The 25673-nt window shown below is 41.6% G+C and overlaps 1 protein-coding gene across 4 annotated transcripts in view; it reads left to right on the top strand.

Annotated features, from left to right (window-relative positions):
- The window catches only part of LOC113570092 (low-density lipoprotein receptor-related protein 8), a 54375-nt gene that overhangs the window by 10789 nt on the left and 17913 nt on the right, over positions 1-25673 (top strand). For 3 of the 4 annotated variants that reach the window (XR_004777143.1, XM_035536487.1, XM_035536486.1), the window contains exons 3-7: positions 7258-7380; positions 14713-14835; positions 21528-21920; positions 25000-25122; positions 25452-25574. Coding sequence is in view for 3 of the 4 variants with exons in the window: in XM_035536487.1 (XP_035392380.1) it covers positions 7258-7380; positions 14713-14835; positions 21528-21920; positions 25000-25122; positions 25452-25574 (885 nt within the window). In the remaining variant the exon portion in view is untranslated. The remainder of the gene's footprint in view (positions 1-7257; positions 7381-14712; positions 14836-21527; positions 21921-24999; positions 25123-25451; positions 25575-25673) is intronic. The other variant, XM_035536488.1, reaches the window with a different exon arrangement.

Below are 25673 nucleotides of genomic sequence, written 5' to 3'. Positions count from 1 at the left end.
AATGTTAAATTTGATGAAGAGCAGACATTTGTGTGCACCAGATGAACATTATGGCCTGTAACAATGTCTGTCTCACACATAGTCCCACATGAGACAATTAGAAGTAGGACTGCAGACAAAACTACCTGCAGAGACTAACAAAAGACACATTTTATCTAGCCCAAATGGTACAAGAATAAAAGACACTCTCTATATTGGTTTTATTTAATGCTTCACTGTAAAAACAAAGAAAAAAACATACTAGAATAAAATGGAGCAAGAAAGCAAGTGTAATAATCGAGTCAATGTAATTTTATTCATCAGAAACTTAAATAATAGACCGCAGGTCTTGATTCTGACAGTAGATTTTCCGGCAGTTTGGAGGAAGGACAGATTTGTCTGGCTGATAGAATCTCCAGGCTCGTAACTCCTTTCATGTACAAGGCAGGCCTTTGATTTTCAGACTTCGGTACACAGTGTGATTATTGCCTGTCCTCTGAGACTTTGGTTAAGGCCAGTTTCTGGGACCAAGCATTACCAGCTAATCTTTACCATTGGCCACTGGAAGAGAAATGTCTAATGAAGCATCTACTTGAAGTAAAACAACATTGTAGGTTTCACACAGAAGCCTGACATATTGGACATTGCTTAATGTGCATTTCACCCAAGGTCTAGCAATGCTCACCATTATTATTGCAACATGCAACATTTTCTTTAAACTTTGGCAGTAACCTACAGGGCTTTATTAGCTGACATAGTTTTTTAATTTTTCTCTAGGTATTAAACCACAAAGAAGCAGATGACTGTGTATGGAAATGGAACCCATTTCATACTGGTTAAAAACCATTTACAGCTTGGTGCCAACAATATGTCAGTATGTACCATGTACTATAGAGGATTTCTAAAACATTGTGAACCACATGGAAAAAAAACTATCGAATCCAATAGTTTTAACAATATTAACACTACAACTGTAACTGTATGCTTAGCGTAGAAACTCACCTAAAAATAACAACAAACAAAAATAATAATCTCTGCATTCTTGGCTGTGTGACGTAGCTCTAGAACCTTTGCTGCATCTTCTGGGGTCTGTCCTTCTAGTCTGACACAGACTAGAACATCAGCCGAGTGTCTTATTTGGTCCTTATCATGACGTCTGTCTTGTCGTACGACTGTCATGCCCAGATATCAATTTGTCCACTGCTTTGCTCCACTACTGTGACCACCCCTGCTGCCACATAGCAGATCTAACCCCAGCCAGTCAAAAGAGCTCAGATGAACGTAGTGAAAGTAGTGAAAGGGAGATTTGAGAGCGTTGGCCAACAATGTCAGTAGTGGAGTATTGGGAGAGCAGTGATGGGGATTTCTGCATGGGGCCCTTTCTTCTCATTCTCTGGATGCAGACACAGCAACGCAGTCCACTGTAAATGGGATTTTCGTACACGGAATGAGGGCTATTTAATTTTTGAGGTTGGAAACGCAAATTAAATGCTTATCTTCTATTCATCATTGAACTCAGCTTTGAAGATGCATGTAAAAGGTATAGGCTTGACTATTGTATTTGTGTGTTTGCGAGAGATGGAAAGTGTGTGTTTTTTTGTTGGAGTAATCACATTTATTGCCATGTTGTATACTTGTGTTGTCCTTTTTTTCCCTAAATGTTCACTAATGAGGTCTTGAAATTTCACTGGGCTTGTTAGTACCTAATCGCTCATCTGTTTTATCGGGTTAAAGACCTGAGCTTAGAGCTTGGCGTCAAAGATTCAAGAAAACCACTGATCTTAATCGCAGAGCTCTCGGAGGGGGAGATTCTCTTAAGCCAGAGGATGAGATGGGAGGAAGGAAAGAGAAAACCACACTCACATACACTTCTAACAAAACAGGAGCGTCTACCCAGCTGCCAAGGAGTCAGCAGGTGTTCACGGCTAGAAGGTAGACCTGTTCGAGAGGTGCGTTGTTCTGTACCACGCTCATGGTGGGTGTGGGTGTGGGGGTCGCGAAGCAGCCATGGCTACGTGTTTTGTTGCTGGCATATTCTTTTTATTTGACTCACCTATAGCTGTGTGGGGGCGTACTTGCCTTATGTATGCTTTTTATTCTTGAAGTGATTTTGAAGACCACCACTCTGTCTTGCCTGAGGTGACTCAGAATGAGTTTGCAGTGAGAAGCTGATGAGAATTTGTCATTTCTGTGGGCTGAGTTCTCACATTATGGGATTTGTTCATTTGTTTGTTGAAGCATCCTTTGTTTCAATAATAATAAAAAAATATTTTTAAGAAGTTTCCTTATAGACTTGAAATGTTTTGGATTCTGTTGTTTCTATAGTGTCTTTTATTATCAGTAATGCTTGATATTGTAGCAAAGGATGTGGCCTCCATATGTGTATTTGACAGGCCTGTCAGGTTTGAATACTCATTTTCACTGTGCACAGCTCAGTAAGGCTCTGAATGCTCCATAATGCACTAAGCTTTTCATGTGTAAAAGCATGTGCAAATTTAACACCCAAAATTTATCTACTAAAAGGATTGCATTTTTCAAATTAATAAAATAACATGCAAGGGTTTGCCTTCTCTAATATACAATTCGGGTATTTTCTACTTAAGGGTACAAAATAAAGGATGTTGTTAATGCAAATAGATTAATTCGGCACTTCCAGTGTTTTACTAAGCCTCAAAGAGTGGCAATTGCATGTGTGAATTAATCCAACTGAGGGGCATGTACTAATCTGTCACACGTTTCATGGCTTCTGTTGTCTTGACAAGAAAGGAACTATAAGAAACAAAACTACATTGAGAACAGATGTCAGCACTTTTTAAATGTGAAAGGCCAAAATAATGAGAGATGTCTAGCAATGCCATTTTGGTTTTATCTTATTATTTTTGTGGTTGTTATTGTTCTCGTGTTTTACCATCTTCTCATCTTCTTTCAGTGTTTTTTTTTCTTCAAAAGCAATGGCATTTTATATTTATCTATTTACTTATTCCCCCATAGCTCTTTAATATACTTATTTGTCTGTTCATTTAACGCCTCTAATTCTGGCATCTCAAACTGGCATTCAGTTCAGTTTCATATTATCTTTCTGCTTGCTTTCTTTTAGGTCCGAGCAACATTGCTATCAAGGTCATTTAGCACACACAAATCTCTAGGGTGTGAGGGGACATAAACATTAAGCAGGTATTGAAAGGGTATGAAAAGAGAGTTTGATTGATAACACGAGCCCTAATTCCATAGACCACCATGTGTATTATACAAAAATCACCCAAACTGAACCCAAGAACCAAGTAAAGTCTCAAGTCAGTATTCACTACTTACCTTATACTCTGTATAAAAGAAAGCTAGATGCCCTGGAGAAATGGCTGTGGGCAGCGGCAAAGAAAAGAAACCAACAAAACCAAAACTCCCATTACCTGCGCCAAAACCATAAAAGCAAACATCGGTCCTACCTAACTAAGAACAGCATAAATACATGGACAGAACCCGCTTACCTAATGTGGGCCAACCACGTATAATGTATAGGTTCGCCTCTGGTAACCTACACGTGCCCATAAGTCTTAAGAGTATCCATTAGCAACACTCTTATAACGTTGGCTTAAAAAGAGAGAGTGAAGCACAAAAATACACACATATGTGTCAAGGTGCTGTGTGCTGCTTTTGATAGCCGACTATGGAGCTGTGTTCACCATGACTAGGACCATGCTCTAGGTTTATACTTGACATGTTGCATTGGCGTGAGGATCTGCACGCCAAAAATTACAGTTGCGACGCTTGCGCTCATGTGTGATGTGCTTGTACAATTCATGAATTTTCTGACTTAGCGCTATGTGCGCAGGGCACCTCAGGAAAACAGATAAATTTGAAGGGAGACTGGCTGAGAAGGTACGACTCCACAGAAATTTCTATGATTATTCCATGAAGGATCCCAGTGGTTCAAAATTCATGGAAGAAGATTGCTGCTGTGATGGGAAGAGGCAGTTCTCTCTTTCTCCCTGCATGTAACGGGCGAACACACCATATTCTTTTGTCATTTTTGTTTGCTTAACAGTCATAAACTCAGCAGTTCTTTCTCAGTACTGACAAGCTGTTTGGTACTATGGGCAACTAAAACTCATTTGCAATTATGCTTCTGGTGTTGTCTACCAGACGCTGTACTGTATTAACTTTGGCTAAATGTCCGCAGGCCACCTAAAACTAACAGCTGAAATCCTGAATGCTGAACGGGAAACCCTAACATTAACCACATCCAGCGGCGGTTTTACCACTACGCAAAATTCTGGCAACAAGCGGCTGGCTGAAATAACGAGAAAACCGACTAAACGCATTCTTTCTTTCATTTGCGCGACACCAGAGAGATACCGTAACACACTAGCTAATCGTAACTCTTGAACGCATTCACGAAACGCTCGTATCCCGGCGACTCCCAAATAATAAAGAAATTGAAGGGAAAATAAACCAGAATGTTCAATTCTGGCTGCAGTATTAAGAAAGGAATATATTCTACAGGGTGGGTAAATTCTGCATTTTGCAGTAAAAAATAAAAATGTCTTTGATAAGCGCCCCAAACATAACTTTGACTGAGACCCGAGAAACGCCAACCCTGCCGCATCAAAATTGAAACACATGGTTCAACACAAAATTGACGGGATTACGTGACATATCGAAGACGCTGGTGTTATTTTTCAAGTGTCTTCACTGATCTTTTAACCTCTTGTTTTAGCGCTCCCGTTTTCTTTAACTTCTCTCTCCTCCAAGAGGGTGTCTCCTCCTGCTCCTTCTCAGATGCTCCCCGTCCTGCTCGCTCCATCTACACACGTTTCTAATCTAATTAAAAGAACCCGAGCCTCCCTGCCAGATGGCACAAGTCGGCGATATGAATTGTTGGGCGAATCACAACTCTTCCATATCAATATCTCAGCAAACGCGACCTTCTCGGGAGCAAAGATTTGCGGTCTTGTTCCAGTGGCCACAAACACGAGTTGCGTTGAAAACTCAATAACCGACGACAACGAAGAAGGTCGGACACGTCAGTGCTCATTCCTCCTTATTAAACTCATCTGCAGCCCGCTGAGTTGTTGCCCAGCACACGTGACAAACAACTTCACGCCCGCGCCTTCGGACGGGAAGGAAAAAATTCTGCACAGCGTCTGATATAATTACAGCCCGAACAGAGAGCGATCCGTTCCATGTAAAAAATGTTTACGGCTGCGAGACAAACCTATAGATGAATGGCCGATGTAATATGTCTGGGGGCAACACCGTTTATTTCGCAGAATGGTGCTGTGGAGAGAATGCCATTCCTTTCCTGCTTAGGCGCATACATGGCCGTTAGGAGACCGAAGGAAAAAAACAGCCGTCCACACAGTGCTGAAGAGGAAAAAAAAAACAAACCCAGTAGATTTAAGTTTCCTTTATATTAGCTGTCAGGCTGCGGGATTTATGAAAGATTTTATGACTGCCTGCTTTGATTCACATACACCCGAGTACAGCATGTAGAAAATACTGGTAATTTGTGTTTTTATCTGATATTTATAATATTTCCATGAAGTTCTACACCTTGTGCCACTTTCAGTTTATATCAATTAAAGATTTATCTTTCTTTTTTTTTTTTTTTACACAGTGTGGCTTTTCCCTCACACTTTAAAATGCATTAAATGTGTATTCTACACATACCCCAACTCTGTTAGAAACATCTACCTTACACTTAAAGCCTAACTATCCACTTTAATAGGTACACCTGTCTTAAAGGGGCATTTTATAGTTGCACAGTTACAGACTGTAACATGCAGTCACAGATGATGCACTTTCTTCTCATCTTTCCCTCATCCAAACATATAATTCATCGTTTTGTTTGAAAAAAATCACATTTCATATGTGTTGAATAAATATGTTAAAAATGCTATTGTTGACTTGAAATGCATGATTCTGATGATTATGATTAGTTGCACTGGCACTGTATCACAGTGCATATAGAATTTTTTTGTTTCAGACTCATCTTAAAATGGATAAGATAGGTAATTTTCTCTTCAATCTACACACAATACTCCACAATAACAAAGCAAGAACAGTTTTATGGAGTCTTTTGTATATGCATTTTTCCTTTTCCTGACTATTTTCCTTGTCCCTACATCATCCGCATGGCATGACACTGCCATTGCTGCATTTGACTGCAGGGATGGTATTAATGAGGCAATGCTCAGTGCCTGATTTCCTCCATCCATGCCGCTGGGTATTTGTAGCCAAATACTTGGCTTGTTCAGACCAGAGGATCTTACTTTTAATAGACTGAGATTTGTTCCGGTTCCTCATCGCAGACCCCAATCAAGCTCTAACAAGACTTTTTGTGAGGAATGACCTTTGTCTGGCCACACTACCATAAAAGCCTGATGGAGTGGAAGTGGTTGGAGTGCTACACTGATGGATGTCCTTCTTTATAGTTTTCCCATCTTTCCAAAGGAATTCTGGATCTCATTCAAAGTAACCATTGCCTTCTTGGTTACCTGTCTGATCTGGGAAGACTTTTGGTGGTTCTGAACTTCTTCCATTTATGAATGATGGAGGCTACTGTGCTCTGGGGCACTTTCGATGCTGCAGACATTTTCTTAAACCCTTCCCCAGAGTTGTGCCTTGACACAACCCTGTCTCACAGATCTACAGACAAATCTTTCAATTTAATTTCTTGGTTTTCACTCTGATATGCACCCTCAACTGTGAGAACTTGTAGACATGTCTGCCTTTCCTAATTATGTCCAAGTAAATCAGACTCCAGTTAAGTTGTAGAAGTAGGACACACCAGCGCTCAATTATGAGTGTCACAAGAAAGGGTCTGAATACTTATGTAAATGCAGTAGATCGATGGGGGGGAAAATAAGTTGAATCGATTTTCAGTTGAGTCTAAAACCAAAATGTGGGACTGAAAATGCAAAGCACCAACTGAGCTTACTTATGATTTGTGACATCTGCACCACCACTGGAAGAACTGCGAATCAGATGAACACTTCATGCTTCCTAACTGAACTTTCTACATTTCAGTAGAACGCTTATTATCCCAGCAGTGCTAGGAATGTTGCATTCGGAAGATGAAAACATACTACTAAAAGGAACTGCAGCCTTTAAAAATTGAACTAATTATGGAGGCCAAAGTTGTTCCTATAAATATGTGAGTAATTGGTAATGCACCGTGAGTATACAGTAATGCACGTAGTGAGAAAAAATACCAACGAAAATGACTAGACACAAACCATTTCTCGTTAATTTTTAACCCTCCCATCTGTCTCTCTGCAGTGAAGAAGACCTGTGCACCGTCGGACTTTGCATGTGAGAATGGGCAGTGTGTGCCAGGACGGTGGCGCTGCGATGGGGAACCTGAGTGTCCGGATGGGTCAGACGAGGCTGAGGCTACCTGTAGTAAGCAATCTCCAGACCTCACTGCTCTGGCTCCAAGACATTTCGACCGCAAATTTAGCCAGTTTTCTAGAACTCTCCTTTTCCTATATTGCATTATTTCTCCATATAGAAACCAATTTCCAATTCATTGCAATTCATTTTAAATGCTTTTTCATCACCCCTGAAATACATTTCACTGAAATTCCTCATAAAAGTAGCAATGTCAACAGTATAACAATGTATGAACTAAAAAAACAGAGCTGGCAAAAAGTATACATTTTTAGTTTATTTAATATAAAAAGTATTTATTTGCAAATGTATTCAACTGATAATACACTGTGTGGGTTTTAACATCTTTGTATTTAAGTAGGAAAAATAAAATGTGAATTAGAATGGAATAAGAATGAAAAACAGACTAAAATACAAGTGAAAACTTGCCTAGGAAAAAGGCTCAAAACAAATCTTTGATTTTTCTTATACTCTAAAAGCAAGTGCTGTTAACTCCACCCATTAACTCCATTGCTATTAGCTCTTTGGATGTTTTGTATGCACTTGATTTGCCTCTTGTTTTTGTTTTAGCTTGTTTTGTTTTACTTATGCCGGGATCCTTGGGGAGGAGGATCTGTGAATAGAGACATTCAATAAAATTGGCCAAACTGAGCAAAATACAACAGATTTAGATTCGCTGTCATTGCTTTCAGGTCCTTTATTGATTTAGCAAAGACCATCATTTTGCCTTTCAGCTGACAAGAGTAGGTTAGCATTGCTATAGCGAAAGATCTAGCTTTAAAGTGTTTTACAGTGGGTTGTGAAACCGTGCCTGTGACATTGCATGGTCTGTTTTCTGTTTTCAGTGGTTTCTGTGACCTGGCCTGCATACAAATAGAGTATTAAATGTAACTAATACTGAATATTTAAAGTCTCCACTATTTAAAGATTGGGATGTGAGCAGAATGCATATTGTTAACTCGGTTGTGGAAGAAATAAAAAGCAGGAAAGAGCAAGATCATTACAAGAGATTCGGATCTGCTTTCATCGATTTAGGTCTTTTATTGATTTTCTAAAGACTATCTTTCTGACTCTTGGCTGAATTTGCATATTAACTTGCCATCAGCAGATTATCTTTGAGGTGACATTGCCATAGCTGGAGATGTAGTGAAAATGTAAGTGTTTTACATTAGGCTGTGACAGTAAATGTGATATTATGTGGTCCACCATGGTTTTTCAGTGGTTTCTACTGATAACAATCTGGTCTGCATACCTAATAAATGTTACATGTAACTAGCACTAAGTCTGCTATTTGAAACTTGGGGTGTGAGTTGAATGCATATTATTAAACTCAGCAGAAGGCAAAGTTAATTCAGTAAGAGGTATTCAGCAAGTCTCATATTGCTGCACCAGCTCCTGGGACCCTTGCGTATGGCCTCTTCTCATGAATGATTCAACAGCCATCTTGTGTGAGTTAAGAAAATGTCATCCCATGGAGGTTCAGCATTATACAGACATCGGGAGATGTCTACAGAATGGGCTGTTTATGCTAGGAACCCAATTAAAGATGAATGGGACTGAAATTTTGCAGAACCATTTCGATACACTCGGTCAAACTTCTATAAACAGCACTAGAGGGATATAGAGACAGTTTTCACACTAATGACTTGATGTGTATTGTGGGCGCGTCATTGTGGTTGATAGTTCTGAACTCATATGTGGCAGGAGATTGGATAGAGCGGACTTAACTTTTGTATATTATCCTCAAATTTTATTCACTCTGAAAAAATTACAAAATTATTTCAGTCATTACTAAGATAACTATGTGCTTTGTGTCTAACAATACAAGAGTTTACAATGGTACATTATACTCTTATCTACTGTACAATACAGAGCAATAAAAGCAATCTGAAATGTAATCCTGGTTTCATATTTGCTGACAGATCAAGTTTCATATTTGATGGCTTTTGGCCAGTAGACTCAGTTAGACATAGGAATTCAAATTCAAGGCTGGTTGTACCCTGTAACCTCCGCAGCACATAACAGTTAAATACCCTAAGTATCTTTTTGTTTTTCTTTTTGTGGGAGCTTCCTGTTTCTGATCATATGACCAATTTGGTATTAATCACATGGATTGACATGATGCAGGAACAGGAAATGGATATGATTGTTATTCCAGACATTAAAGAACTTCAGAAAACAAAAGGGAAAGAGACTTTTTTGTACTCTCCAGGATCTAGAACAAGGTAGTGTGATGGAAAACATTGAATTAGATCAATGTACTTTAGCAGTGTGTGTGTGTGTGTGTGTGTGGTGTTTGTTTGTTTGTGGGGTTTTTTTGGGGGGGGTGGGGGGTGGAAAAAGAAGCTCCATGTCCAGCTGACATATCATAACCATGGCAACAAAGGCACATTTGCGAATAGGTATATTACTTTTTTTCCTCTGCAATCAGTTGATGCATTTTACACTTTATTAGTCTTTATGTGGAATAATTTAAAATATTCAGACATGAAAATAACATAGAAGGTGTGAAAGCAACTGGGGTGTAGGGCAGACATTAAGCAGCATAAGGGCATGTGCATGTCCACATCCTCCTGCTGTGTCTACCACAACTGGGCCATTAAATAGAAAGATAAAGTCAGAAGTATTGGACACTTATGATAGTGCACAGGCTCAAATAGTAGATCTCTTCTTTAATGTCCCGGGTAACAGTCGTATCTATTTCCACTTGCTGTGCTATGCCAGTTCATTTGCTTATTACCCATGTGGTCATGTGAGCAGAAACAGGAAGCTCACACAAAAACAACTTAGTGTACCTTTAACTGTCATGTACCACAGAGGTGACAGGATACAGCTGAGCTTGGCCTTGAATCCCTATGTCTATCTGAGTCCATTGGCCAAAAGTAAGAATCCTGTCATTTGTCTGAAAATTCTAAAACCAAGATTATTAAAAAGCTCAAACTATACCTGCTTGAAGATGCATTTGAATAGGATTGATGAGTCAGTGTTTTCTTTAGCACATTAAACACTATATGCTTCCATCGGCCTGTAATGTATGCTTTGTAGGCGTTGTGCTCGTTAGCATGCTAATAAGATTTTCCTAATCTTAAAGAAGCATCTTCAGTGGAAACATCAGACAGAAAAATATCCAGATGCATTAAAATGGAAATGAGTCCTACAAGGTCACTGATGTGTGCCATGCGGCAACAGCGCGTCTAAATCTGGGTGAGGGTGAGCCCTCGCTGTGCTACTGGCCCTGCAGCTAATGGGTCCCGAGCTGAGTAATGAAGATGTTAGTGTGCCTGATTGAGTTTCAGTGAAGTTGAAGAACCAGAAGGAGGATGAACCAGGAGAAGGACCTGTCACCATTTGAACATAAGGCACTACAAGCTTAAAGTTTATATTTTTGTAAACTTATTTTATTTGCTGATTTGAGAGATGTGCCTGTGTTGGTTATATTAAGCTTTGCTGATATACTTAAAGATGGTTGTTGTGTGGATATTGTCACGCCCTCCATTCCGGACGTGCCAGAGACTAGGTTTCCCAGAATCCTGCAGATCGCTCATAATTGCTGCAGTTGAGAAATGTCCAGTCTGAGAAATAGACTGGTTAAAATTTATCTTGGGTTATGGAGAAGGTTATCGATCAAAGCATCATGTTTAAGACTGCCTGCAGTGTTGGAGACATGTAGTCTATAGTTACCCAGGTGTTCATGTATGATCTATCTTGTTTTGACATTAGACTTTCATTGAATTTTTAGTGCTTCTCTGTTTGCTGTTAGAACTCTGTCTTCTTTCAGGAGGAATGGGTAATGTGTATTTTGGAGTAGTGCAACTGTCTGCGGCATTGCGGTGCTGGAAGCTTTGATCTTCCTCTAGCAAATGTGCCTCTTAAAGGATGCTTCAGATTCTTTAGAGCAATAGAGACACACACCACACACTCATTGAAGGCACTTGGAACTGGAACCTCCCATGGAGCTCTGACATGAGGTATATGCGTACACATACTAACGCATACAAATGTAGCTCATTAGGAAACACATACAGAACTGCACAACCCCCAAAGACACACACAAACTCTGGCTTCACTGAGCAGTGTCATGCATGCTTTGGCCATTTCACAGTCGAGGAGCTTTTTCCTCACACATGTCTGGAAGCGCTCACACAAGCTTGACTGGGTTTATTCCCACTACTTAAACCTGAACGACACTCACCATTATGCTCTGTACGCTCTTCCGGTGGACTGTGCCAAGTCCAGAAACCACATTGAGAATATTTGCTAAGGTTTTAGTTAATTCTTTGAATTTTTGGTTGACTTTAAAGATAAACTAGTTAACAACAGAAAGCTGAAAACTGAGAAAATGGGTGACATCCTTCAGGCTGAATATGGCAAACCTAGGGAACATCATTCCTCATTTGGCTCCCATACATTGCCTAATATATTGTTTAAGCTGTTGTATGAATAGTTTGTGACACTAGTATTTTTTTATCCTTCAGAAACCATTATCCATTATACATCCCATAAGATGATTACTTGTGCCTAAAAACAATATTTGACTAAGTTAAAAAGAATTGTAGAAGGGTTCCAGTGCTTATTTTCCTGAATAGGTATGTTGAACTGAAAATGTAGACAACTGAGAGTTCCTCTACTGCTTGCATTCCTGAGAGTGTAACCTTGCATGCACAGATTTTTGGTTTGTGCTGGTGGCTCTTAGAGCATGCTTCAATTCCTTAGGTGCAGTGACACACACACACATGTGCGCGTATACATACACACATTGAAGACTCTTGCAGCTGGAGGCTTTCATGGACCTGTGACATGAGTCATATACATGCACATGCATACTAACACATGAAGTCAGAATTTGGGGGGGGGGTTGCCTTTTCCAAGAAGCTAGGTTATTTCTCCCTGACAGAGGATGTTACGGATGACAGCATGAAACCTTTCATGGTTGCAGGGAAATGAGCCAGTGAAGAAGAGCCGTCATAGTCGGCGTTTGGAAAGGGGCACAAGCATTTGGGTGTGGGGTACTTTCACTGCCTAATGAGCTCCATGACTGGGAAAAGATGCAGTTAAATTTCTTTATACATTTAACATAAATACAAACACAAATTTAAAAAATACAAACACATACTTACAGCCTGGAATAAGCACAAACTTTGGCTACATCATTCTAATAGCCAACAGCACACCAAAGAACCCACAAGTGAAAAATACTGTGCTTTGAGCTGAATGAAGTACCGGTGTGCTACTGTCTGGCTGACTTCAGTTTGACCCTGCCATTGTCAAAAGTGGATGAGATTTAACTGAGCTTAATCTATTGTTTGTCAGGGAGTTGTTGTACCTGAAATCAGTTTCTAAACTATTTATGGCAGTGCAGTGATATATTATGTTTTTTTCTATGTGGTAGTGGTCGATTGACACCTGTACAGTAAATAGCATATCTGGCCATTTATATCCATTGGATTTGTCTGTCATAGTGTTTCAGGCATAATTCATGGATGAATAGTTTATGGAACTCTTGGAAAGCTGACAGAGAAATGATTTGCTGCAGATGAGCATGACTGATTAATCCTTAAGATCCAAAATGGATGGACAGATTGACCTATATGAGATGGCTGACAGCATTAAAGGAGTTTACACCTTTTTCAGCCAAGGCTGCAATCAAACGGCAGCCAGTTTTATTGCTGCCCAAAAATAAATAAATCAACTGTAAGAAAAAAAGACAGTATACCATTACAGGCCTATTATTATGTCTTCATTTATGCCTGGGTCACTGGACTACTGAATTAATTAAATAAAGCAAGTGAATCAGTTTCTAATTTGTTTTCAGGGGCACGTTGGCCCTGGCCACTCCTGGTTTGCAAGGTAGGATTAAGTTGCCTCATTATCAAATAGCCATCAGCACTGGGTTGTTTCCCCAAAGCTCAGTGTGATCTCGCACCTCACAAAGTACACTGTCTACACAGTCTCAGAGTCTACACCATGGGGAGTGGAGCATGGGAGGTTGGGGTGGGGGGGTATCCAGGGAAAGGTTGTTTGGCACAGTCTTGTGCTTTCATGCCTGTATAGCCATCCGCCCACTGTTTTTCTCCCCCTGAATCACACACACACACACACATACTCACTCTCTCTCTCTCTCTCTCTCTCTCCCTCTCTCTCACACACACACACACACACACACACACACACACACACACACACACACACACACACACACACACACACACACACACAAAATACACACCCTCTTTCTATCTTACCCACACTGAATGATATGTGATGGCAGCTTCTCTTCATTTCTTTTCTTTGCTTCTCATCCATCTCTCTCTCTCTCTGTTTGTCTTTAGGCTTGGCAATAATAGACTTGGTAGCACATTTCAGCTGGCTCTATGGTATCTGATGGGTCTGTCAGATTCTCAGTGAGACGTTGGCTTTGTGTCATGGCCTAATGCCAGCATTGCAATGAGGAACAGCTGAACGGAAGAGCAGGAAAGTTCTGATGCATTTATGTAGATAACAGCAAAATATCCAGACAAAAATTGTATTATACTTGTATTATATTTTTATAATAAATGAAACAAAGGATATTTGCTCCTAACATCTTTTTCACCTTACCCTATCACATTGTATCGTGTAAATACAACATTCCCAAATACACTGAACTTACTACATAAAAGCTCACATAACCTAGCACGTACACGTGTTTTTTCCCTTAATTTGAAAGAAGCGTGATAATTTGTCCAAGAACGGTGGCAAAGGCCTCATCAAACTATGACTGCGTAGATGCTTTCTGGAAAACCGTAGCAGTGTGTTACAATTCACAACACACGATACTGCACACCCCGAAAGCTAGAAGCGGCCTCCAGCTCACCAAACGGAACAGATTGCAGAGGGAGGGTGGGGGATGTTTCCACTGTAGGGAGGGGGCCGCCTGCCTTCCCATCTTTCCCCTTGCCTGTGGAGAGCAGCAAGTCTCCGCCCAGACAGGCCTCCGGGGTCTCCAGGGGCTTCAGGCCTTCCATAATGTGTGAAGAAGCTGGTCACCAAGGCCAGCGTGGTAATGATGGTCTTTTTGAAATTCTGTCCATTCATGGAAGGACCTGAGCATGTTTGGAAAGATGAGATTGAGCTCAGGGCTTTTTAAAAATATCCTTCAGCTGTGACGGCTAAGAGCTAACGGCAAATGTTAATTAGCAACTCCCACCTGTCCGCTGTTTAACATAAATACACTACATCATCTATGCTAGATTGCGGGTCTGTGTGTAATCGTCTCGGAGAAGTGTAGTGCTTCCATGTCCTTTGGGGCAGATGTGTCGGCGGTTTCAGTTTTAAGCATCGCCATCTGTCCCTTTGTCTCCACAGCAGCTAGGCAGACGTGCCCGCCAGACAAGTTCGACTGCGGGGGGAAGTGCGTGGCGTTGTCGTGGCGATGCGATGGCGAGAGGGACTGCGAAAACGGCACCGATGAGGAAGACTGTGCAGCAGGTGAGCTAGCTACTCCTCTTTTGCTGCCTCTGGCGTGCAAAGAGCTGTCGTTCCCGTGGATCTTCTCTCTCAGGCACTGCACGCTAAAATTAGCAGGTAGAAATTGGAAGGTATATTGCATGGCATGAACTGCTTTAACCTGCCGAGGCTAAATCCTGCAAATTTAAGCCTAATCAGGAGTGATGTACGTGGAGAGAAAGTTCTACTAATTCTAAGAGCCTGTGACTGACAGGAGCCCTAAAAATTATTAGGCTGTTAGACCCAAAGTGATATCTTTTTCATGCACCCCAAAATCCCTGGCCGCACACCTGGGCCTAATCATGTATGCAGATGAGGGCAGGTACGTTGAATGACTTTGTAATGCTCATTAAAGCAAACCTATGCAGACTGTCTAATCCACAGCAACCGGCAGATTTGTGGAAGAGGTGCCGTCAACTAATTAATATCAGCTAATTAATCAAAGACATGGCAAGATTTTTGAAAGCTCAATGTCCTTGGTTCTTCAGTCGAAGGTTACAGCCAGTTTTTGTAAGGCATTAATGTAGAGGTGGTGCTTGAGCTTTTGTCTGCCAAAAATGGCAGGACTACCCTGACCAATCAGGTGAATGTGTGGAAGTCCCGCCTACTACGATCACTCCTGCCCTACTTTAAAGAAGCACTGTAACGTCCCTCCCTGTCTCACCTTGTTTCACTTCAGCTTTCTTACATTTCCATTTTTCTCACCCTCTCTCTCAGTTTCTTTGTCTCTGCTTTTCACTTTCCCTCCTTAACCTTCTTGCTCTCTCTCCCACCTCCTCTATTCTATGAAAATTGATGGAGGGTGTCTTTGAAGATGCCTCAGAGGTCAATGTTAAAAAATGTCTCCTATTTCTGTGCAGAATTCAAGAACATATAAAAGCAAAACCTAAATAAGCAAAATCATAATTTAGTAATTAATCATGAATTAAGGGTCTTCACACTGTAATATAACACTAACATAACAATGCTCTTCTGTTTGGCTTCTGAAATAACATAAAAATGAATTTTCGTGAAATCTGCCCTGTTAATAAGCAAAGGAAAAAAAACACTCTACTTTCACCCCCAATTCCTTTTAATACCAACACCACATTCTGCAGCAGAAAACAAAGAATAGAAACGTTGATCCAATACACTAGCATTTAGCTTTTATGCAATACATCAGGCTCCACTCATTTTTCCCTTTATAAAATTTTCTTCAGGAGCTCCTATAGAATGATCTGCATTTATTTGCTGTCAGTTGCCACCAGCCCTACTGTTCAGCCGTTCACGCCGCATTCGTCTCACTGACTTTGACCTGGCAGCCGCTGCTAACCTGACAGCGGTGGCGCACCGCATCCTCCCACTTTTAATCAACGCCATCGTAGTCATTTTCATGAGCGCTCGGCGTTCCCGTTTGTCAGTAACCACTCACGTCCTGCCTCGCTAATTATCCGCGGGGTTTAATCCGTCCTTAATGACACCTGAACGGGGAGGGAAAACAGTTCTGCACCTCGGTAAATGTCGGGTATAAATCCGCGGTACGGAAATGCAGGCCTGCAAGTAATATTGTACTTTATTACTCCTGATTTGTGAGTTGAACTCAAAATTTCACTTTGGATCATATTTTTGAAAGCGCATAATCCACTCAGAGCAAAACAAATGTGCAATGTCCAAAAAACCTTTTTATTTATTTTTTGGCTATCTGGTTGTTAAATTCTTAGGAAGTTTTCTTAGAAAGAGCTCAATATGTGAAAACATATTAATAATTTGATTACTTGATGCAGCTCTGTTTCCATTTTCATGTAAAATAATTTCTGTGAGGAGAATAATAACTCAAACATCGATGCATATAACTTCAAAATATTGACCATCTTCGGGTTTTGAAGCAGTCTCAGAAATAGATATAAAATATTTTACAATAGTTTTGTCTGTCACTAACTCACTGGTAACTCACGTGTGCTTGAAAGATGAAAAATGTCTGGCTTTTACTTTGACATTCTCTTTCACATGCTTTAGAGATTAACTGATTTGCTAAAACATTCACAAATAGAGTTGGCATGTTTGATTACTTAGTACAGCTCTACTTGCACAACCATGTGAAGTTTTGATGAAGTGACCAAGCACTAAAACATCAATCCATATGACAAATCAGTTACAAATCATTTTAAGCCTAAAGCAAGTAAAACTTCATGATTATAGTCATTTTCTACATTTGAAAGAGCACTCGAAGTCTAAAACTGCTGTAATATTGCAGGCTCACCAACGAATGCATGACAAACAAAAACATGATTGTGAAAAAATTCATATCAGGCTGGTTGATTAAAGCCTGCTTTACCTGTAGATGGTACTGAAGTTCTCAGTCTGAAGTGTTCAGTTCCCTTATGTCATATAGCAGTGGGAGTAGAATTGTACAATCAAATATGACAAACACTGTGAAATATTCAACAAATCATTTATGCTGAATGGTTACTAGCAGGTTTTGTATTTGAATCCAAAGTCAAAAACTGCAGTCAAATATGCCAAACTCTATTTGTGACAGTTTTGACAAACCAGTTAATACCCAAAGCAAAAGAAACTACAGGTTATTGGTAATTTTGTAGTTGAAACAGAACTTCAAAGTATTTTTCATCTTGCAGGCATATGTGCTTACCAAAGTATTTGTGATGGACAAAAACATGTTGGTGTTTTTGTCCATCAAAACAATGAAGATGGTTAATTTAAGCCTAATTACACAATTTTACGTGGCCAAAATTTGGAAGTTTTAAGTATCAGAATGCACCAATCAGGACTAGCGAAATGCATTCTTATTTACAGGTGTACATGACTAAATCATGAATCACTAACCGCAAACTATTTTTAGTGTTTGATGCTTCTATCTCAGTGCAAAGAGTTTACTTTAAAAGTTGTTGATTATGTGTAGCCTATGACGAAACTATAAACATGAAAACACAAGAATATTCTTTCCACATATTGTCTTTACTATACAGTCAGGTGAGCTGGATATTTCTATAGTGAAAATTACATGGGTTATAATATATAAATGCAGCCATGAATTTGTGGTAAACAATGCAATGTAACATTAATCATGACGGTACGTGAGCAACTTCCTCGGCCCATATTTTCAGTACTCAATGCACCATGCCAAAAAAACCCCCAAAAGACAACCCCACCTCACTTGAAAAATGCTCTTGTAAAACAGCACACCCTGCATACCTGAGTGCTAAAATAGTTTTCACAGCAAACTACCTCCGAACTTTGCTTTCTCTCTAGGCTTTTCTTAAACCATAAATCATCTCCCCTTTCTGTCTCTATTCATCATACACCACCATGTGGGTGTTTTTATAAATTACTCCCATGTTTATAAATTTCACCCATGTGAACAGTAATAGGGGCTTGTCTAGTTATTCATCAGAAAGGTTGCCTGCCCCAGCGGAACCCCTCCATTCTCTCACTCCACTCCCTTCCAGCAGTATTGTCTAATCGGAAGCGAACTGATGCAACATGTGGTTTAATAAAGTCGATAACTGTTTGGCGTTGGGCTAATCAAGTTGTTGCCATGTTGAATTATGCATGACTCTCTTCAGAGCAGAGTTTGATTAGCATTAAATCGCCCCTGTAGAAGCTGGAACTTGTTCCTCTTGGATGCGATCATTCCCTGAGGTCCTCTGTATCCTATGTATATGTGCATCAAATCTACTATTAATCCATATGCTATGGTATCTACACTTTAGTGTAAGCTTTTCACAGCTCACTGCTTGTGTACAGACCTCATTGATCAATAAAGTACCTCTGTCCGTTTATCTGTCACTCCATCCACCGTCCATCTACAACGGGTCTGTCCATCTGTTGTCTGAGGCAAAGAAAAAGGCTGACCGGCCTTATATTAGCGGTTGTGTCATTTCTCTGAGCAGCGTACATGTTTTTCATTACACCTGTGATTAGATGGCATGCAGTGCTGTGCAATGTATGGGAAATGAAAAAAATGGTACTCCATTCTGTTCTGAATGTTTCTGTTTTATGTTATTACAATTGATGAAATTGTGCTTTTTTTTGAGTAAAAAGGTCAAGTATAGGTTCGTTTAAGCGAAGGTCATTTCTGTTAATCTGCTGTCACAATGAGCTCGTTCCTGAATGAATGTTTGTGCGTGTGCATGCAAGTTTCAATTGCTTGTTGGAAGGAACATGTGCTACTTGTGGCGAAGGCAGAGGGCAGCAACCCCAGCTGGGTCTCGACCCCAGATCCAACAGGCAATAAACATATGCCCAGACCACCGTACCAAAAAGCTAGCCCACTGGCACCCATTTCACATAGCTGAAGTTACAATCCCCATCAAATCATCCTCTCTCCTTCAGGAGGTGATGGTCTCTGTCACTACACAGCTGATCTATGTTTTCATTCCTCTGAACGCTTAAGCCTATGGAAACACCTCCCCTTCAGTACAGTCTCTCCACATGTCAAGCCCCTGTCCCTCTTTGAAGAGCTGATGTGAAGGCTCATGCCGTCCCACTTACCAGGCATGATGTATCCCACAACTCCTCTGTAGCCTAGCTCAGATCCCAGGACTCTGAAACCAAACTCCGGAAGCCAGGAAAAGAACTAATGAATCAAACACCTCCAGATTTTGCTAATTGCTCTTGGCTGTTATATACACACAGTAATTCATTAGCACTATAGTGCAGTAATTCAGAGTTTGTTTTAAAAGGCAGAAAGTAAGTTTAGTAGCCACAGGCTGTATGAACTGTTCCATTATCTCTTTTGTTTATAGTGCTGGCGGGAAGTGGAGCTCTGTGATAAATTAAAAAGAGGCAGCTCATCTAAACTGAGGGAGATTAGGGGTTTGGGTAAAACACCAATTACTGCCATATGCGTTAATAGGCTTAATCTAGGCTAATCTTGCACTGTGGGTGTTTTTTATGCTAATGAAGCCTTTCATGTGACGTACATGGCTCTGGCAGCCGGGTCGAGAGCAGGCGGAGGTCTTGTTGACGTTGTAGACAGCATTTCTTAAACAACAAGTATATCCAGTTCCTCGCATCAGCTTATCCAGGAGCAATGATGGGTCAACTAAAATTCTATTTCAAAACACTTCCTAAAAAGAAGGTTTCCAGAAGCTTTCGTCTCTGATCGCTTATTGATCTCTCTTGGTGGTCCCTGGCCACATGTGATTCATTTCTGTTCTCTGCTGCCTTGTCTGTTCCAGTCAGTAATGGTGGGCAGAACCGTTGTCTGCTTTCCTGGGCACCCGTCCTGACTCAAGCCCCTGATGCCTGGTAGAGGGCGACCAGGCTAGAATCTTGCAAATGGCTGCAGTAGCCCCTAGAGTGCATTAATTGCAGTGAGAGCTAGTGGTACGGCAGAGTTATGGCTCAGATCTATACGGCCTTGCAAAGGGTGGAGGGAGTGGGGGGGAAAGGAGCTGATTTATCGCTCATATAAAATGAATATCCCTGGGCTACTGTCTCAGTGGAGTCTGTGCAAGACTTCAAGGCCTAAAATACCCAGACACAACAGTTCTTATGGTCCCTTTACACTCAGTGATCATATAGGTTGATAGAGATTAGACCATGTTGTGGTTATACTGTAATATGATAAGATTCAGTATGTATTGTGGTAAAGAATTATGTACTGTAGAAATAATATTGTTTGGAATATCATTATATTGACTAGCAATGAAACGAGTACTACAAGTTATTATTATTTTGTAATAAAATGTAACTGTACAAACTCCTGGATGAAGAGCTAAGAATTTGAGGGTTCTGTTTAGAAATAGGCTTGTGAGATTTCTGCTGTCCATAAAGGACAAATCATCTGTACAGCTATTCAGGTGTCACTGAATTGTAGCTTGACAACAAACAAATATTCCCTGTTATCCTCTTATTACCCATAGCTACATGGCAGATGCATGCTAAAATGGCAGTGTGTGAAATGTCTTGTTGTAATGACGTACTCACCTGGATTAACAGTCCGGGGCACTATAAGTCTCTGTCAGTAGACGCAAAGTCAGTGAAGTACACTGGCCCAATTGAAATATATTGTACAGCATGGGGTTAGCAAGTGTGCTTCTCTTGTTTTTTTTTTAATGACCAGTCAATAAGCAGTAGGACCAGAGATTTTTCCTGCACACTCATTTGTGTTTTCTCATTTGTGCATTTTTTGGGGGGGGCATCTAATTCTAACTACACCTTCTCCTGCTCCTCCTCCTCCTCCTTTATTCTTTTTATTTGGCATTGTCTTCTTTTTAATTGATTTGTATCAAAAGTTCCGGTACTTCTCTTGATGTGAGAATTGGTCGAGACAAAGCTGTAAAACGCCTTCCTCTTTGCCTTAGGGGTTCTCCCCGTCTCACTGCTCTTATTCCTGCCTTCATGCCATATGACACGGGTCATGAGGCTGAACCAGCTCTGAGGGCTGTCTAGTTCCCTCGAGTAGGGTCTCCATTTTGCTGTAAATGAGTGAAATCTGTCCTTTCTCACTGCACTATGCATCTATATTATGCTAGTCTGCACAGCATTCTGCCCACAGCTGATGTTTAAAATTAGCAAGGGTCCAAACCCAAGTCAGATGGCCTAAATGGGTTTTAAGCTAATTAAGAGAAGTGGAAAGGTAGGCTTGCTTCCACGAACATAGCCATTGATTTATAGGATTGTTAAAGTCGGGCTCCCTCCATGCACTCGCATTGTTGTGTTTTTCGCAGACGCCCGGGCCTGCCCGTCTGCTGAGTTCCAGTGCCGGAACCGCAAGTGCCTGGCGCCGGCCTACGTGTGCGACGGCGACGACGACTGCGGCGACGCCAGCGACGAGGAGAAGTGCTCGCCGCCCACGTGCGGGCCGCACGAGTTCCGCTGCAACAGCTCAGAGTGTGTGCCCCAGCCCTGGACTTGCGACGGCGACCCCGATTGCTCTGATGGCTCAGACGAGTGGGTGGGGCGGTGTGGGGGCAGAGCAAGCCGGCCGGCCCCACCCCCTGGCCGCAGGCCGGAGTGCGGCGCAGGAGCATTCCATTGTGGCAGTGGGGAGTGCATCAGGCAAGCATGGAGGTGCGACAGAGATCCAGACTGCAAGGACAAGTCAGACGAACTCGACTGCCGTAAGTCCAGAGCGTAGTTCAGTGTATTACAGTGCTGAATTTATCAGATTTAACAGATCAAGGGAAATCTTCAGTGCAGCCTGTTAAGCTATTTCTGATGTAACTACTGTCTCTGAGATGACAAACAAGGAAAGCATTACACACACCCACCTCCATTAACACCATTACTGAATCCATTCATTTAAGTGAGTACTTGTTATCAGTGAGTGTGTGGGCATGGTTGTTGGTGGGGGAGTGGATGTGAAGTTGTGAGTGAGAGACAAAAGCTTATCCCAGCACACTCCTCAGTCTGTGTGTGAGTGCGTGCATGCATGCATGTGTGCATGCGTACCTACCTATCTGAGGCTTGGCTTTGTGGATGTAGTGAGTGAGAGTGAATGGGTCTATGGATCCACCAGAGCGGTTTTCAAGGAAATCGCTGATGGCCCAGAACCCCCCAGAGGAGTGCATGTTCTGAAATGCATTTTTATATAGATACTTTTAGATTAGCTTCATCAAAGTTTATTGAAGTGTTATAGTATAGGTACATTTTATTTGACAGCTTGTCATTTACTGTCTGTTCTGATTGCTGACATTAGCTGACTCAGTGTGACAGAGAAGGTTAAGTAGATTGACATCACCTCTGTTTTTAGCAGGTTTGGTATAAAAATATAATCGGAAAACTGCACTGCATTGAACATGTTTATAAACGGGCTTAAGGCTGCACCGGGACACATCTGAGGAAATTCCAGGCCCAAAAGCCATGCCTGTTGGGCAGTGCATTGTGGGTCGTTTGCATGTGTGTGTGCCTTTGCTACGGCAACGCAGCCTTCAGAAATCTTTGCCGTGGCTTTCGTTTTCCCAAAGACACACTAGGCAGTGTACCCCTTGATCAAACGCAACCGTGCCGAAGAGCTAATGTGGGTGATTGTGCCTATCTCAAGCACTCGCGCACAGTCTGTAGCTGCGTCGGGATCCAGTGAATTATCTGAAGGACACGTCACTTATATGGCCATGGGAACGAAACAAAACCATGATGCTTATTCTGACTGTTCTGCTGCAGTTTGCAGATAACAGTTAAATGTAAGAAATCATTTTTGAATATCGGGACATTTTTTCCCTTAACCAAAAACTTGAGTTTTCTTTTATTTCATTTTAGTTCTCAAAGCTGTATAATTCTTTGGGTTTAAACAGAAATTAAACTTTGTGTTATGAATACAAATGAAAAACCAGTATAAGACAATATAAATAATTGTAAAAGCAGACATATATCTGTTTGAGTACCTCTGACTTCAACCGTTGACCTTTACAAAGCACCAGAATCTCATTGGGAAAACAGGTGACCTTGTTTACCAAACCTCTTATGCTTGACCTCAAAAAGAAGTCTAATCGAAGCCAAGCACTGCCATGTTCTCTTGACGTCCGTGGGGCAACCTCCGTCCCTCTCCCACTGGTCCTGAGAGTGCAGGATTTCTGCTAGATACTACTCACCGTTTTGATAAGTGCATGCCATAACGAACAGCAAGAGCCCAAACAACCCCCACGCTCACCTCAACACTCCCCCAAAAGCAGGAAGCTACAGGGTGTTTTTTTTGTTGTTTTTTTCAACTGGGGTGTTTTATATGTCCCTGGTCGAGCAGCGGGGACCTGGCGTCTGAAAGAGGCGGGCTAAACGCTGAAAACAGGCTGCTCTGTCTCTGTCTCCATAAGGGAACACCCACAGCACTCGTGCCCCAATTCAAAACTGCTAAAAAAAACATTTGCATAATTATAATGGATCTTATGTAACCAAACAGAAAATTGATTGTGGACTCAAGGGCCAAGTGTGACGTACACACTAGTCCATGCGCAATTCGGGATGTTGTTTAATGACATCACAAATGAGGGGCAATCTGAGCACAGCTGATGAATTGGTTCCATCCTCATAGAAACTAGCCCACAGCTGAAATTTATTTACATATTATATGCACAAAACATGTAGCCCTCATCTACATATCATTTGCATGAAATGTTCTACTTTTATGTGGTTATTGCAATATTGAGCCAGTAGAATTAAAACATTCAGACTGTGATGGTATGAAGCTGGGGAGGAAATCAGGGAAATAAAACTGTGAAAAGAAAATTGAAAAACTGAAGAATACGGTCGCGTGAGATGTGGCAGAATGAGTCCTGTAAATAGGAAGCAATAGTGAGAAATGGGTGTCATTGCTCGATTGACAGTGTGGGGCGGAGCTACAACACATGCAGCGACTGAGGGCGTGACAGTTCACATCATTAACGCGTACTCTAAGCAAGGCTAGCACTACTCACCAAAGATTAATATCCGTCTGGAACATTTTCTGTCAATACAACTGACGATGCATATAATAAAATGAGCACGTGTCACATTTTTCCTCATGTCCTCACATACAGCATGGGAGTGTTTGCAGATGCATCACCTTTACTTTTCCGGGTGCGGTGGGCTCCTGTGACACTCAGCAGCCCAGAAGCAATCTGATGTGAGCGAATCAGGCTTGTTTTCTATGGCGTGGTCCCGAGAATGGGGAAAGTGGGATCAACAATAGAAAAACAACTATACTCAGTAGGGGAAAGTGGGATCAACAATAGAAAAACAACTATACTCAGTAGACCTACACAAGATTTTGCAAATGCACAGTAACACAACATCTGTGTGTGTGTGTGTGTGTGTGTGTGTGTGTATACAGATGGTGACATTACACGTGAGACACAGGTGAGGGCGTTGTTTGGGGTTGGTGGATAGTTGCAGCCAGAGCAGGAAGGATCCAGACTGGCATAGAATGTTTGTGACTCTCTGATCTCATGACATACAGGGATTAATGCTGTTTTTCTCCTAAGTGAGAGATATAGAGAGAAAGAGATCTAGGAAGTGTGTGTGTGTGTGTGTTATATATTGGATCACCAGCTAATGAAGTGGGTTTACTTAGCTTGATCACTGGGACATAAAAAGACCATTAAAATGCCAGTTGGATTTTCTCCTCATTTGTTTTGTCTCTGATCATCAGACAACACGCTGGACTGAGGTAAGCTCACAGTGTGCATGTATCCTTCTGTGTGCGTGTGTGTGTTTGTTCTGCTGCAGCTCTCCTAACGTGCCGTCCGGATGAGTTCCAGTGTGGTGACGGCTCCTGCATCCATGGCATGAAGCAATGCAACAAAGCCTTCGACTGTCTCGACAGGAGCGATGAGGCTGGCTGTGTCAATGGTGTGTGTGCGTGCATGCATATGTTTGACCACCTGCATTGACTGAGTTCTATCGACCCATGCAGTGTTTACTCAGCTTGCTGTTGGGGTGAAATTAAGTATGACAGAGCATTGCACCTACCCACAGTACAGCTCCACGTGGGCCAGCATGGAACGTGGCCATGGAGGTTGCTAGCCACATCTGGGATGCTTCCCCCAAACAAATCGCCAAACCTTTCATGTCTAGCCCTTAATTCAGAAATAAAAAAGCGAAAAACCAAAACTGGCCACCATCGCCTAGCTCAGGGTGGCAAGTGACTCCTGCCCGCCTTCCTCATGTCTGCCCCACAGCCACTAAGTGCGACGGTCCCCTGAAGTTCCTGTGCAGAAACGGCGAGTGCATCGACAGCGCCAAGGTGTGTGACGACGTCAAGGACTGCAAGGACCGATCCGACGAGCCCAAGAAGGAGTGCGGTAAGGAGGCCGGCCAGCACCTGCCGCTCGCTGGGGGGAGGAGGGTGGGTGGGTGGTGAGGGTGGAGGTTATGCCCCAGCCTCCTGTATCTAAAGCCCT

Source organism: Electrophorus electricus, chromosome 18 (assembly GCF_013358815.1).
Source record: "Electrophorus electricus isolate fEleEle1 chromosome 18, fEleEle1.pri, whole genome shotgun sequence".
NCBI classification, from domain to species: domain Eukaryota; kingdom Metazoa; phylum Chordata; class Actinopteri; order Gymnotiformes; family Gymnotidae; genus Electrophorus; species Electrophorus electricus.
Note: the sequence above shows the minus strand (reverse complement) of the source record. Positions and strands in the feature narration are given on the sequence as shown.